At 38.4% G+C, this 16932-nt stretch overlaps 1 protein-coding gene across 2 annotated transcripts; it reads left to right on the forward strand.

Annotated features, from left to right (window-relative positions):
- The first annotated feature begins 4 nt into the window (after window positions 1-4).
- mfge8b (milk fat globule EGF and factor V/VIII domain containing b) lies at window positions 5-16803 on the forward strand. Of its 2 annotated transcripts, none has more exons than XM_056739296.1 (10): window positions 5-212; window positions 6323-6448; window positions 6562-6693; window positions 11419-11532; window positions 11679-11860; window positions 12276-12431; window positions 12612-12756; window positions 13747-13949; window positions 14291-14446; window positions 15013-16803. In XM_056739296.1, exons 1-10 carry the CDS (start codon window positions 131-133, stop codon window positions 15154-15156), a joined length of 1440 nt encoding a protein of 479 aa, XP_056595274.1. In that variant the 5' UTR covers window positions 5-130; the 3' UTR covers window positions 15157-16803. The 2 variants fall into 2 exon arrangements, with proteins under 2 accessions (XP_056595274.1, XP_056595275.1); XM_056739297.1 differs by having other exon boundaries at window positions 13765-13949.
- Window positions 16804-16932: the final 129 nt, after the last annotated feature.

A 16932-nucleotide genomic window follows, 5' to 3' on the forward strand; every position in this document is an offset into this window, starting at 1 on the left:
GATTGGAGAAGAGATGCACGTGGAAGCGCACATATTCTCTAATCGTGCCCGGAGTCATAACGGCGATCGGATACATACCGAACGACCCTTGAGACGTTCAAAGTGATCGGAAGAGCTGCGTTTTGGCACCATGAGAACTTTTCCAAGCTTGTTTTTTAGTTTGCAACTTTTTGCGGTTTGTTTTCTGGCTGTTGCGATTCCCGCAGCGAGCGGTAAGTGTTTATCTTTCCTCTGTGCGCTCGAGACTGCGCGGTGAAACTAACATTTGTAAACAAAGCCTAACAAAAGTCTCCAGTTCGTATTTATCTGATCATTGACAATGCATTAAACAGAGCTCTCTCAACATTAAAGGAAACGTCGTATCACACTTTGTCTTGCGTTTTACACTGAATGACGTTTTTGCGCAACACCTTAGTTGTCCTTTTGGAAATTAAATGTCTCTCTTAATTTTTTTTTATGTATACCCATACTTGCGTTAAGCGCCTCGGGTTGTTTGCTTTGTCTGCTTTGTCCTTCAGTTCTTATATAGATTTATACAAAACATTTTTATTCCATTGAAGTGGCATAAAGGTTTGGATAGATGCCTATGCTGCATGGTTAGGGGCATTATTATATCTCAGTCCACAGCAGTTTTCTTAACCTTTTGGCAACGTGTGTCCTTTTTGTTTTAATCTAAAGCTTTGGGGCCTCCTATCTAAGTTGACCACTTTCGTACAGCAAGGTTTTACCCTTTTTATAGTTATTGTTTGGATGAATTATGCGGTCATTTTGGTCAATGTAAGAACACAGTTCCCCATCTGCCACTGCACCTCAGGCCATGCACTGGCTGGAGTCTGTAGGAGCGGATACAGGACGAAACGACTGAGTCACTTCCCACGAATGTGGCCACTTAAATAACATCCAGCCCAATGAGGCCTGGGCATTTCCTGCCGCTAATGACCAATTCAGCAAAACAGGTTTGGATAAAGTCTTAAACACACTCTTCCTAACTGAGTTTGACGACAGTTGGGTTTATGGTTAGTGTAAATGTTCTCCATGTCAAAGCGCCTTTCTGTAGAAATGGCATTGGTTGTTGTTGTTCCCTTTTTTTCGCACCTCAAGTGATTAAAATTGTCATCCGGTGACGTTTAGATAGGTTTAAAGCAAAAGTTAACCCAAAAGGGAAACTCCTGTTTTAATTCTTCCTTGAAGCACAAATGGAGAAGATTTCAGTTCAGTGGAAAAACAGGTGACCACAGGCTTTCATGCTCCAGAAAGCACTATGAAGAAGTCTTCCGATGCCATACAATGTCTTTGTGCGACATATGACTTTCTTTTGTGCAGCTTTGGAATCTAATTTTATATCACATACAATACAACTTGGCATATTTACTGTCATTCTATAAAAAAACTAAAATCTCAGTTTACGATTGACGTAGAAAAGTAAATACAGGTTTGAGAAAACATGCGTTTGATTAAATGATGGTAGAAATTTCGGGTTAACTGTCCCTTTAAGAGGCAAGAAAGAGTCCATCAAAATCTTGAGCAAAATCTGAAAGAAGCAAATACAGATTTATGTTAATGCAAAAAATGAACTCTTATGTCATCTGGGTGTAAACGGTAATTTTAGTGACCACACAGACTACCGCTTTTTACTCTCTCTCTCTTTTGAAAGAGCGTGAGCCATTCAAAAGCTGTCGCGTGGCCTGTGCCATCTGGCAACAAGGTCTTTCCCTCTGGGGACGGGCTCATTTGTCCTGATGACTTCACTTTTAATACCGGTCCAACAAGGGCTGCGTCTCTTGTGATTCATTTTCAATAAGACTTTATCAATGTTTCATTCACAGCCACCGCAAAATGGCATTCCTCTCATGAATTCTCTCGCCTGATGCTCCATTTTCCAATCTGCTGTGTTGAATTTTTTAACATCACGATTCCCTCGTTCCAACACTTCTCGTCTTGACTTTTGTCGCCAGCTTGTGAAAGAATATCACGGCTAAAATGCATCAAATATAATGCCATGTGTTAAGGCATTTCCAAGTTAGATAAGCCTATTAGCGTTGCCTTAGAGAATGCCTATTTCTCTGTACGTCAGAGTGTATTTTTAGACTTTGTTGTTTATTTTTAAGAACAGATGGTGTTCAAGAGAAACGCATGTCGATTACAGAAACCTCACCTGAAGATGTAGACTCGCATATACAGTATCTATATGCGGCCAACGTGTTTTAGAAAAAATGTCTCTTGTGTGTAATGACCGTATCTTTGCAGGTCATTTGCTTTATTTTGACCGTCACAGAGGTGTTCGTGGGCCTCATTTGCTAAATCTTGATGCTGTATGCTTCAGTGCATTCAGTTCTGCAAGGTTTTTTCAGGGGGTACCGTGACATCAGGAACATTAGTTTTGGAACACCGAGTTCACCCAGTGCTGAATAGACTGAGGTATATCAGGATCAGATTCTACTGATGCAGAAAATTCCCTTGTCGCTCATACACACTACGCACTCATTTGAATAGTAACACATTCACACCAGCCATGGTGTGGATAAACATATCCCAGACACATTAAGCGTAAGGCTTAAAGCCAGTACGACGCAAAGTCTGTTCCAAAGCTGTCTTAAAAGGCACGCTAACACTTTCTAAATATACACAGGTTGTACCACAAATCAAGGACTAGTCCAAGTGGTTGTGATTTATATGATGCAGTACATTCATGCTTTTAATGGCCTTTGTTATACAAATCACTTATGGACAGTGTCATGAAGAATAAGAGAACTATAAAACTCAGTTGGATGTGGAAATTACCTACAGTTATGACTCAGAATTGCATGACAATGCAGTTATGAATCTTCCCTGTCACTTCCCTTTACTGAGCATTGATGTCTTGAAGTCAAACAGGCATTCTGCGTTTGCGTGCATTGACATTCACATGTATAGTGTTTGGGTTGTCCGACAGTCTATTGTTTTTGTTTTGCACCTGTTCCTAATAAGATTGTCAAGAGTGTTTGTTGGTCAAGCGTGCATGCGCCACTCAACAGATTGTCATACCTATGACTCATTTCAAGAAGCCCTTCCCTACCCTTAAGTGTTATTAGTTATAATATCATTGTTATAAGATTACAGATCATTCAGATCAAGTTTTTACATGCTGTTCAGATACAAAAGAAAAGAAAAACAAAATAAGCTGCTGTTTTATATTTGAATTTGATAGTTCTAAAGTTCATTTCTTCTTTTTTTATTTTTACATTTTATACTAGCTTTCGTCTGTGTTCTGTTGGTTAACAATAATCGTAAAATGGAACGTTTGTGGAGTCAAACTTTGTTGGCTTGACAAAGCTTTTTTTAGCCGAGTTGATATCTGATAGACCTTTGATAGTTTGTACTTTTAACTTTTTCATTGCTACATGTTTGCTAAGCTGTTGTGATTGTCGCCAAACATTAGCTAGACACATGCTTGCTGGTTATTTAGGTGCTTTGTCAGTTGTTGTTAATGTTTTAAGCTGGGTTTTCATAGCCATTTAAGTTGTATCCAAAACCAACATTTTTGTCAACTCATGTCATTCTTAACCTGTATATGACACTTTCTTTTGTAGAAGACAAAATAAGATATTTGAGAAATTTCTGAGGGTTTTTTGTCCACACAATGGGGGTCAATGGGGGCCAGTGTTGTTTGGTTACTTAATTCACGAGAATAGTTTAGTTTAGTTCAAAATGTCTGTTTTTTTAGAAGAAAATGAGACAGGTTTGGAATAACATGGTAAATTATAAAGGTTTTCATTTTTAGGTGAACTATCACTTTAAGCAATCACTTGTGTGTTCTGAATCGCTGATGCATGGACGTTGATAAGTGGTTGCCAAAGTCTTTAAGTACAGAACATAGCTGGAGAGCTCATGAACAATTACACAACGTTTTTTCCATTATAGTCTGAGAGATTTTTGATAATTTACAATGGAAAAGGTTTGGTTAGAAACTTTACGTGAGAAAAAAGGGCATCTAGCAAGTTTGATAGCTAAAGCTGAAAAGCTCTAGAAAGAATTAAAGTCAGATGTTACTGGTGGGAAATTTCAGATCTCTGGGCAATTCGATCACCACTTTATTTGTCAATGTCTAGCCAGTGTATCGTGTTTATTATTGAACTGTTTACTTTGAGTTGTTCCCGAAACGTGAGCCTGCATATTTTCTGGAACATCAGCACCGGGGCAGTCACATGAGTCATTTGGTGAGAATTGTTTTTACCATATTGGGGATTGGCCTGGAATGCTGGCAGTTGCTCATTTTCAGATCTAGCTCTGATGTGCCCCACTTTGTTGGGACTCAATTCCTCCATAAATCGGTTGAGTCTCTCTTTGTCCCTTTTTGTGCCTCTATTATGAGAGAGAGACAAACACTCCAACGGTTGCTTGCCATAACACGTTTAACATGTTTAAAGACCATATGAAATACAGTACCGGAGTGCCTAAAGCCATCAACGGAAAGCCCTTGGGAATAATCCGCCCTCACTTTCATTTCAGACCTTTGCTGATCAAAAGGAAAGCTCAGCTGATGCACCGCAGATCAGATGTTTCACTTCATCAAAGTGATTTCAGCTGATGCATTCAGTTCTGTCTAAAGGCCCTTCATAGTTTCGTTTCTAACAAAAGCAGAAATGTGACTAAACGCTTAAAGTGACTAAAAGTCATTAATCTGCTATGAATTGCTTTCAATGCACCACTTCCCCGCTGTCAATCTCGTCGTTCAGTGAGACATTTTTGTTGACTGTGGTTTTTTAAAGCTATCAGTGATGAGGACGAGACACTTTCATTTCCCTGTAGTGTTGCCAGTCAAGGATGGGTTGACTTGAGGTGTTGAACAATTTGTTCCTGGCGTATGTTGGGAGGCACGTCCAAGGGAAATGATTATTCAGGAGAAATTGGTTTCTTTTTGTGGCTAATGTGCTTTCAACAATCTGGTACAGTGTATGAAGGAGTATGCATTCCATTCCAAATATACAAGGTAATCGTTTGGATAAGAATGTTCCTGTTTATGCAGAACAAGCCGTTATCATTACCCCAGAAATTCTGACCCTGAGCGTGAAGGCCGTCATCTTTCGTTGCGATTAGAGAAGACCAAAAGTCTTGGTGAGAAACAAGTTCAAGCTGTTGAAGCCCGCAGTAGAGCCGTGTGAAGCTAGGGCAGATTATCATTTTGACTACCATTCACCTCGAATAAACTCTGCAGAGCGTATCTGTTGTGGTATTGTGGATGGGCGCCAGGGGAGGACACAACGATACAGGGAGGCTCTCACTGAGGTGTGATTTAAACAGGGTTGTGGGAAGCCAGCTCAGTTTGGGAATGTTCAGCACATTTTGCAAAGTCTATAGCAGGGGGCCCCAAAATTAACCCTTAAAGATGGTGATAGCACAGAAGAAATTGAAGGGTTGAGTTTTTGAAGCTTTATTTTGGTATCACACAATGTTGAAAGTGCAATTTAGTACTTGGGTATTTGCATCGACCCTCAATGTGGACAGCAAAATAACTGCATAATTAAGTGAACAGCGCACCTAAAAATAAAATTGTTTCATCATTTTTCATCCTTGTCATTCCAAAGCCGACTTCATTGTGACTTTATTTCTTCTGCAGAATACAACAGATGATATTTTGGAGAACGTCTATAACTTCTCATTATGATCCATTGTATGGACGCAAAACCACAAAGACATTTCTCAAAATATCTTCTTTTGTGTTTAACAGAAGAAAGTCACAATTTTAACAAAATGAGGATGAATACAGAATTATTTATATTCGTGTGAACTATCCCCTTAATACTTTCTTTGTTAAAACACAATACAGTTTTCCTGAAGAGTTTCTTTACATTGTTTGTCTCTTTTCGTCTATAAAAACATTTTTACTCATTTTTGGTAACATTTATTTCCATGATTTTTCTCATTATTTTGCTGTCCCACATGCAATTTCAGACATTCCAGAACTATTTAACCATGGACCGCATGGCTCTAATTAAAATAAAATCTAGGTTTGTATAATGCTGCAGCATTGACAGCAGTTTGTGTCTTTTTAGCTGGACAGCCCTAATAAAAACATGAACAAATTGTGCATTAAGTATCCACATTCTTTTTTTGAGCAAACAAAGTGTTGTCATCAAATACATCCATGTCATTTATATCCCCAAAAAATTCCCATCAAAAAGTACTGGTGATATTTAATATAATGGAATGGGCCTTCATAAATTGTTACATTGATTTAAATGTTAAAATGCTTAACAAATGATTTGTGCAGAAACTCGTCCCACATGTTTAATGAATGAGCTCCATTGAGAAATCAATATAATATCCTGTTGTTTTTCCCCAGCCGACTACTGTGAGATAAACGTGTGTCTAAATGGAGGAACATGTGTAAAGGGAGCAGGGAAAGATCACTTCATCTGCATCTGCGCTGATGGTTTCACAGGACACGTCTGCAATGAGACCGAGATTGGTAAAAGCCTTATCACTTATTATATATTCATGTGAGAAAAGTTGTACACCAAAAGTGCAAAGGTTAATTGTATCTGCTAGATCTGGCTGATGTCATATGACCTTTGATCTCAGGGCCCTGCAACCCTAACCCCTGTAAAAACGATGGCGTCTGTGAGATCATCTCCAGCTCTCGGCGAGGGGACGTCTTCAGCGAATACGTCTGCAAGTGCGCCACGGGTTTCGACGGAATCCACTGCCAGAACAGTGAGTCAAACACGTCAATATATCAGTTCACATGACATTCACACCAAACCATATTTTTTAATGTAAAAAAGAATGTTAAATATATATAATATATAAAGTGTTGCATCTTGTAGAAAAACATTTGATACTGCAGAGGAACACTTTATCAGAAGAGTGTTTTCGAACAGTAAGGATAAAGAATCACATGCAGCTGTTCTCTTCATAAATGTGTGACTAATTTCACCAAGTGCCGTGTCGACGTCAATCCCAGAAGCTCTCAGGAAGTAATGAGGGCAGATGGCCTATACTCCGCAATGTTGACGGATGAATGTGTTAACAAGCATAGAACGGCTTCAGTCTCTGCTGGCAGTCGTTTGCTGTTGCTTGATAGACAAACACACGATAAACAAAGTAGCGGCTACATGGCTTTTACCAGAATTGCACTAAATATGCTGATACTAAAATGCAGTTGGTTCCACAATTATTATTTAAATAAGTTTAACCTTTTATACTCCGGCACCCCTGCTGACCCACCGGCGGGACCAAAACTGCATCATCAAATCTATCATTTAAGAAGCGCAAAACTAGACATGTTTGAAAACTTTTTTATGTGCATTTATGTTACAAAAAAGAACATGAGGTCTGAATTTCACTCAAAGTATACCTGACCCAAATGTGTGTTCATTATAAAAATAATAACTGCTTCATTTTTTTAAAGGCTGCATTTGTCATGCTGTATTTCACAGACTTGATAAAGTAAACCTGCTGTTTTGTGGTAAAGGAATTAATCGGAGAGTTAAAGATAAAACTGGAAATCCCCACTTAATTGAACATTGCTATTCGTCAGCATCCTTTAGTCATCCGCAGAGACTTCCTTCTTTTCCTACTGATTATGGTGGACCTTATGGCTTCGGTGCCGGTTGATAGCAGGGTTATGATGTTTAGACTGGTCTTATTTAGGATTGCGGGTGCTTCTTCCGAGTGCGGTTAGAATGTGGTTACAATCGAGGATGACTTTGAATGGACTGTTTAGAAGAGTCTTAATCCTTCAGATAGATCTAAATCATGCTCGGTCAGATTGGACCTCAGAGAAAGCCACACACACTGTATAGTTTCGTGGCAACACAAATTAAAATCCGTCTTTACTGTAGCACGCCCACGCCGTCACAAACACTGGCCCTGTTGCTGGGGTAAAATGCAAGCGGAGGAAGCAAAGTATATGAAGTCCGCACGTTCACCACTCTCAGCTGGCAGAAGTGTTTCACTGACAGCATGAAATCGGTCTGAAAGCCATGCAAGAGGCCGTGAAATGTGTGTCAAAAGCTTTTACGCAGTGGAGTAGCGGTCGCATTCTTTGCGGTGATGGAAAGGAGCAGAAACCTGCTGTTTAAAGCAATAGTACTCCCGAAAAATAAACTTCTGCTGTCATTTATGCACCGAGGTGTGGTTGCAAATCTTTAGTCATTGAATACCACAGGTGGCATTTAAAGTGACAAGTTTATAGCGTAGTGCAATTTGTGAGCAGGAAGTAGCGACCGGGGGTTGTCAAAAAGGACAAAATGCATCAAAAAGCATAATAAAAGTGAACACGCTTAAAGCTTGGTAAAAAAGGGATGTTTTTGTTCACTTAAAATTGGTCACTGCTTGACAGAGTGGTCTCCGTTCACATTTATTGTATGGGAAAGAACAGCTTGAACGTCCTGCTATAATAATAGCTCTTTTTGTATAACAAACAGGTTTAGAAAGACATGAGGGTAAATGACAGATTATATTCATGCTTTTGGCAGACACCTTTTTTCAAAGCAACTTGCAGTATATGAGTTATTTATATTTACATTCTGACATATAGCAGTTGCTTTTATCCCAAACAAATTAAATGATCCATCAGAAGCACCGTAACTAAAAATGAATACATTTTATTACCATGGAAATTTAACTCATGACCTTTGCAATGCCAACACCGGGCTTGGATTTTAGCATGAATTATCTATTTAAATTTTTTACAGCTTTTTTTCCCTGTAAATCAAAGATTGGATTTCTGTTTCTGAAACTAGAAAGGAAAATTCCAGGATGCCTTTTTATCACTAAATTGTCAATTATTTTTTATTCTGTTGAATTCGAGATGGCTTTCTCACCTCTGTCACTTTATTTTTATCAAATTGCAGCCTTTTCCTTAATTGTTGTATTTTTTCCTCACACTTCTTTCTCATTACAGTCAAAGGAACTGAACCGAATGGCTGCTAGGTAACCTCAGAGGTTTACTAAAACGGCTCGAGTTTAATTCCAGTCAATTCATACAGCTGTTAACTCAAAATAGTCTGGTATACAGAAAGTTTTTGACTTAACAGCAGGAGGTCTAGTCCACATTGTAGGTAACTGACTGACATCTAAAGCAACCACTCACAATTCAACAAAATCAAAAATCAGGAGTGACATAAAGTCATCCAACAGCAATGTGAAAGATTGACAGCATGACAAGACGCATGGAAACTGTGATAAAAATCCAGGTTATCACATAAAAAACTTTTAATAAATATGTGTACAAATCTGACTGTTGTATTGCTTAAAAGTGTATATAAACTTGTTTTCTTTGCAGCATTTGAGATCTGAAAAAATACAGAGCATCCTTTCTGTTATTTTGACCTGTTTCTCCAGTTTTCATTTTCTGCAAATAAAGGGAAATAGAAACTTTTGATTTAAATATTTGTAAGAAATATTGTTAGTATTTCACAGAATAAAACAAAAACGATAATTTTACCTAAACACATAACTAAAAATAGTGGTCTTGTTTCTAAGTGTCTTGTTGGCATCTTCTCAAAAGTCTTCAGGTTCTACCCTCGATGAGAAAGCTGCTGAAGTAAGACGATGTCCATTTGTGACTTTGTGATTACAATAATCACAAGACTACATTACTGAGGCTGAAAACTCAGGAAAGTCTCAAAAGCTTTTTATTCTTTTTCCAACTTCCTTTTTTTCACGGATTTCACGGACCCCATTTTAACGGTCATGTGCATGTGGAGATCCGCTAACCTTGTAGTTCATTGATCAGGATGATGTTGCAACTGACATAAGGTTGCATTTCACATTATGGAGTAAAATATCGATATTCACCTAGTAATACAATACACTACTGTGTTGAATTGCTTCTCCGTCTGTGGGTTACAGTGAATCTTTCTTTAACAAAAGCATTAGGAATAATCGCTAGCATCTACAGTCTTATTCAGAACTGTGAGTAATGTGGCCAGACAAGCATGCGCCAATCTGTAGTCTTTTCAGCTTTGTATCCCTCTAGAAGTTTTTTTTTTAAATAGGATAAAAATCATTTCCAGGGGATTAATAATTAAACAAAGTTAATAATAATATTTGAATATTTTGTGCAAATGTCCTGTGGCGTGCTGTACTGCATATATAACTTTTATTCAGCATTTGACTAAATATGCGTGCAGCATATAAACAGTATTTGTTCCTGTAGCTCAACTATGCAAAGGTTGGTTAGATTCCCAAGGAACACACAAAAAACTATATACAATTAAATCCACTGTAAGTCGCTTTGGAAAAAAAATGTCTGCCAAATGCAAATAAATGTAAAATATAAATGCATACTAAACTAAGGCAGCATTATGCTTTCATTTCTGTTACCTAAAAATGTCTGTAGGTCATGAAACATGACAGTCCATCACAGACTGTGATTGTGACCACACTTAACCCTTACAGGAAGATCCAAACCCTCAGGGGGTCTGGAAGTGTTTTATTATGTCTGAGCCTTGTATTGACGCTGGACGGCTGTTTGCAGTCATGCCATATCACACCATCTGTACACACCGGATAATCCCCCGCTGATTTCCGGCAGATTTTCAGAGTCTTGCCAAACTGATTTTTCTGTCATTTTATGGTTGTTCTCTATGCACAGCAATGATGTTCAGCCCATTTTCACACGCGCACACATACAAAGGGTCCACTATACAGCTGCGCTCTGACTCATCACATTGACCTTTTTATGTTTGGGTTGGTGCAGGTTTGGCCCTCTCGGTAATAAGTGGATTAGGAACTTTAGCAGGTCTGAGTTCAGGTGGTGCTTCTGTTTCCTACAGTATATCCTCTTTAAGAATGACCGTAAAGATCATGCGATTTCCATCTGTATATATACAACATGGTTCATGGATAGCTTAACCTTAAAAGTTCGTCCTTGCCCCCAATTCTACATCCAAGAACTAGACACCTGAAAGATGAATTGCTTTTTGCGCTGTATCTTATTGTTTTAGTATTTTATCACTTAAAAACGTATATAGATGTTTTTTAAAGTAGGTACATTACATTCAACGTGCTTATAATGTACTAAACAATACCAATAATAGCAATATCCTAAATAATATATTTATATTAAGAAACCTTCTTCACAGTGTGATTGAATAGTTTTGCAAACTGTTTATACAATAAATATGTGTTTAGACTTTCAAAAGTGTTTTATTTTGGTTAGCTTTGAGAATTTCATTTGTAACTAAAGTTATAAACAGTTATAATGTATTCCAGTTTTTTTTCAATTTATAGCAAACAAATTTGGCAGAATGAATATGTATATTATAAAAAAAATCTTTAAACATTCTCTCCTTGCTTTGAAGTTGGTATGCATATTGCGCCTCCTTAAGGTCACAAAGAAAACTACAGTAGAACTAAAATAGGGTGTGTTGGGCCATCACTTTGCTCCGACTCGAGCATTCGTGAAACTTTATAACTTGTTCCTTCCAGATGTGAATGACTGCGCAGGCCAACCTTGTCAGAATGGAGGGTCCTGTCGAGATCTGGATGGAGATTTCACATGCAGATGTCCCTCACCCTATGTTGGAAAGCACTGCCAACTGCGTGAGTAGGACGCTGCACACAACCAGCTCTTCATTCCCTCCAAATATTTGTAATTTGTGGTCATCACACTGTTTATCCATCTGTTCATTCGACTGTTTGTCTCCTGAGCGTGTGAATATCAGCTAAAGTTTGGCTCTGGTCCCTAGGCTGCATCTCTCTGCTGGGAATGGAAGGTGGAGGTATCGCCGAGTCTCAGATCTCAGCCTCATCTGTGTACTATGGCTTTCTGGGACTGCAGCGCTGGGGTCCCGAGCTGGCCCGGCTGAATAAAAAGGGACTTGTTAATGCTTGGACCTCTGCCACACATGACAAGAACCCCTGGATTCAGGTGAGCTACTGTATAATAGTCTACTTCTATTAAAGTGATAGTTCACCAAAAACAATTGTTATTCCCTCTATTGTCATTTCAAAGCTGTATGACTTTCTTTCTTCTGCTGAACACAAAAGAAGATACTTTGAAGAATGTTGGTAACCAAACAGCAGTTGCCCCCAGTTGACAACATTCTTCAAAATATCTTTTTTGTGTTGTGCGGAAGAGAAATTGATGACAGAATTTTCATTTTTGGGTGCACTGTCACTTGAAAAACTAAAGCACCTGCGCATTATAAACACCTATAATACACCTCTGTATCATAAACTGTGAAAGTTGAATGAAGTATTATTAGATCTTATAATAAACAACTTGTTTAAACACAAATTATTGTCAGTTTTTACACCACAAAAATAATTTTCTCTTTGTCTAGATCAATACGCAGAGAAAGATGCGGTTTACTGGCATCATTACTCAGGGGGCAAGTCGGATTGGTACGGCGGAGTTTATCAAGACCTTTAAAGTGGCATCGAGCTTAGATGGGCGAACGTATACAATGTATAGATCTGAAGGCCAAAACAAAGACGTGGTAAGACTTCACTTACTAAACTTAATCTTTTATTACTTTCAAACAAAAATAATTCTTAAGGAGAAGTATTTTTTTCCCAAAACCTTGCTATTATCTTTATATGCAGTATTCTTGTACATTGACCTGTTGAAGTTGTGTAATGTAGGATGAATTGTTACTGACGAATCGTCTGTTTTCCAGGTTTTTGTTGGCAACGTGGACAATGACGGAACGAAGACCAATTTGTTTGATCCTCCCATCATCGCTCAGTACATCCGAATCGTTCCTCTCGTGTGTCGCAAAGGCTGCACGTTGAGAATGGAGCTGGTCGGCTGTGAGCTAAATGGTAAAGAACAAAACTATTTGTTACCCTCCACATGGTTGTATACAGAGTACTTTGACATCAGGTTAATACAGCTCCACTAACAATCACATGACGTACTGCAAGCATAGGGAAGTGTCGTTGCGTAATGTTGATCTTTTTCATGCAATGGAGTCAAAATCCAGAGACTTTCTGAATGTGGGAAGGAAGTCAAAAGGCGGAGAAAATCTCTTCCAGCTGGGACTCCGGCCGGCAGATGTTCTCAGCTTAAATCTCGCAGATATTTGACTTGATTTGCAGACATGTCCCAATTTTGAGATGCGTAGAGTAATGATGAATCACAGTGTTTGTTTTGTGTGGTGTGTGTGCTTGGTACATGTCGTCCTTGATTTTTGAGGAGGAGTTCTAAGAAAATGACCGTTCTTGGTGTGTTAACTCCACTTCACAATGGACTCAACAACACTCCTTAAAGGGATAGTTCACCCAAATATAAATAATATTGAATTATTTTGACCCACATTTCAGACCTGTATGACGTTCTTTCTTCTGAGAACACAAAATAAGATCTTTTAAAGAACGTTGATAACCAAACAACATCGACCCTGATTGATTTCCCCCCATTTTATGGACACAAAACCACTTTTGTCAAAATATCTTTTTTTGTGTTCCCAAGGAAACAACGAGTCATATGTACGTGCATAAATATAGTCAAAATGTTATGCACCATCATATACCTCAATATACCGCATTGCCCACTTCACCCATCCATCTGTTTCTCTAAGGCTGTCCATCACAGCAGCATGCATACTTTACTCACCGCCAGTTCTCACCTGCATGCGCTTCATGCAACACCATCCCGCATAGCATCTTGTCACTCACCTGCTTAAAACACGCTCTCTGCTTTGGGGCAAACCAGTGCTGATGTGGTCTGTGCTGCTTGTGGCATCACGCTGACACGCTTTTCATCCCACTTCCTGTTCCCGCCCCTCCTCTTCCTGTTGTCTCACTTCACAGTGTATTTCAACACGACAGGTTGCTCCGAGCCGCTAGGTGTCAAGTCACGGCTGATCGAAGACAAGCAGATAACGTCTTCCAGCTCGTTCCGCACCTGGGGGATCGAGGCGTTCACCTGGCACCCGCATTACGCCCGACTGGACAAGCAGGGCAAGACTAATGCATGGATAGCCGCCACCAATGACCGCTCCGAGTGGGTGCAGGTGAGAAAGTCTTTTATGGGCTGAAAAAATTGAAGGAGTTTCATTTACAGTAAAGTAAATAATGTTAAAAATGTCTTGATTTAATTCAATGCACTCGTGTGTTCCAATAAAAGAAATAAAAGGAAGTCTATCAATGAGTAATAATCTTTTAAATTCTGTAGAATTTACGTCTTCTTTTACTATTTTTATCGTATTTTTTTTATTACCAGGGGTGTACAACCATTCTATCCGTTAGAAAAGCCTTAAAATAGGTGTTTTATAAAATCTCCAATTTAAATTATTTGCACACAATAATCCATAATTCACTCTAAAAAAAATGTTTTATTTTTTGTGTGTATCAGGTGGACTTGCTCCGACCAAAGCGCATCACAGGAATAATCACGCAAGGGGCCAAAGACTTTGGAAACGTGCAGTTTGTTTCGGCATTCAAAGTTGCGTACAGTGATGACGGACAGTATTGGACCATAGTCAAAGACGAAAAGACAAAAACAGATAAGGTTTGTTTCTAAACTTTAAAGGTTAATTGTTTAAAGCCAACCAAAAATTCACCCTTATGTGAGTTCCCAGTGCATTGTAACTGACTGGTTAAGGGCATGTTATTTAAAAGACAATATTTGTCTTCTCAATATATCAACACAATGTCATAACTTAGCCCTGAAACAACTTCTTTATGGCTGACATCACCAAGACCTCTCATCCATCCCGCCCTGTCATACTGAGACTACTATCACAATTAAATCAACTATTCAACCTACATTTTCCATTTTGATTTCAATAATTAACATTATTGAAACTAAACAGCATTTCTGGTTGACCTAAAATACATATTTTTGTAGGACTTTATATTGACCGATCAGTTACTGTACATTCAATGTACATCCATTAACCAAGCACATATGTGACATGAAAACAAACCGTAAAAGTTAACAAACCACATGCGTAATGCTTTCAGATTCAGCCCCGGTATACCTTCAAATGACCCCACATCTCCATCTATACTTCTTCCTTTTCCAACCATCCGTCATGTTATCTCACCCTGTCTTTTTTTCAACATCACCTACAGATTTTCCCCGGCAACAGTGACAACAACGTGCACAAAAAGAACGTGTTTGAACCCCCCTTCATCTCACGATTCGTCCGCATCCTGCCGTGGGAGTGGCATGAACGCATCACCCTGCGAATGGAGCTGCTGGGCTGTGATGAGTAGAGCTCCTCCCACCTTCTCACTCTCCCTCCTCTTCTATAATGCTTCTCTCCAATCCTCCCTGAACTGTCCCTGCACTGCCTCACTCTTATCAACAGAGGGCGCCAACTCCACACGTCTCTGCACTGCTGTGGGACTGATTTAACATTGGCCCAAGGTTCTCACAGTTTGAATATTTTGCATTAAATACTTTGTATTACTATGTTTGACTGCAGTGCCCTTTAAAAAAGTATGTTATTGTTTGGCAGACATGACCACATTCAATTTATTATTTACTCGAGTAAAGAACTATATTGAAAACAACAATTTTGGAAAGTATGATCTTGTACATACCAAATATGTTAGAATGTATTTATTTTCACAGCTGTTGTGTTGGTCGTTCGGTTATAAATGCAGTTTTTGAAGTTGTTCATATTAGATCATTGAATTAGGAAATCATAAATACCTTAAATATGGTTTTGAAGTGATCTATGCTTTTTTGTATGTTATGGTGTATTAATATTTGTCTCAATAACTGTCTCATAACTAGACTTGCTTTCAACATACCTTTTTTACAGTTTATCAAACCTTAACATGAATTGTGACAGTCAATCATATATATATATATATATATATATTATAATTTGATCAATATTGTTTAAATTTGATGCCTTGGATCTCAGGTGCAGTTGAATCAATTGCAGTGTGCTACTGAATTTTGCTTTTTTATTCCAGCATAATTCTGAAATAAACCAAAATGTCTGGTACTAAAAACATTATACGCTCACTAGCCAAAGTGGCTCATCTTTTATCTCATCTTATTATGATGTCATAGAGAATTTTTAATATTTCCTATTTTTGAAATCATGGGCCACGTTTTTGCAGTATACGCATTGACATAAATATCCTGTGGTCTGTGGATCGGTCACGCCGTGTGCAGTATCGAGGCTTTCATATAATAAGATGCGGGGTGAGGGTGCGAATCTAATTTGATATGATTTCTACGGTGGCGCTGAACCTTTGATATGACCGTCCAATCTACATAATGTTTTCAAAATGATGCGTTGTGACCTCCCCAGCCAATCGTCTCGAATAAATTTTTAAATTTTGGGCTTGTGCAATATAAGCATTAATATGAATGGAGCTTTAGACGTTGTTTGGGCAGTATTTATCTGAGATACATTCTGAGAAGAATTGAAGAAGAAAAGCTGACAGACACTGAACACTCTTGTAAAATCTAGCATGGTTGTGAATTATCTGTAGGTTGTCTGTACCAATGTAAGCATTTGATTTTCTTATTGCAGTAAACATATCAGCTTTGTTCATTCTATTCAATTTGTTTTCTTTCAATGATTCTTAAACTTATTTTATTTTGTCTTTTTTAAAGCTTCGTACTGTAGCACCCTTGTGTTCACACTGTTTAGGCAAGATATTCTTAGCATCTCTTGAAATATTTTCATGTTCTTACAGTAATTGTAGAAGGAAATAAAGAATACAAGTAGATACTTATGGCATTTCAAGCATGCTGTTTGTTGTTATGAATCATCCTTAGTATGCTTAGTATGGAGGTTTATAAAAAAATCCCCATAAATCAAAGTGTAACAGTTGACCAACCTAAGAAAAGATGTAAAGTATATGAGCATTTCAATAAAGATCTCTGTCTCTGTAGTACCTTTGACTAATAGGCCATTATTACGCAATCTCTTCTGTAATGATTGACAAGCTCGACACAGGCACTGGACAGGAAGAATTGAACTGGTAGTCCAAAGAATGACAGGAAAACACCAGCACCCACTGGGC

This window comes from Triplophysa dalaica, chromosome 24, assembly GCF_015846415.1.
Source record: "Triplophysa dalaica isolate WHDGS20190420 chromosome 24, ASM1584641v1, whole genome shotgun sequence".
In the NCBI taxonomy this organism is placed as follows: Eukaryota; Metazoa; Chordata; class Actinopteri; order Cypriniformes; family Nemacheilidae; genus Triplophysa; species Triplophysa dalaica.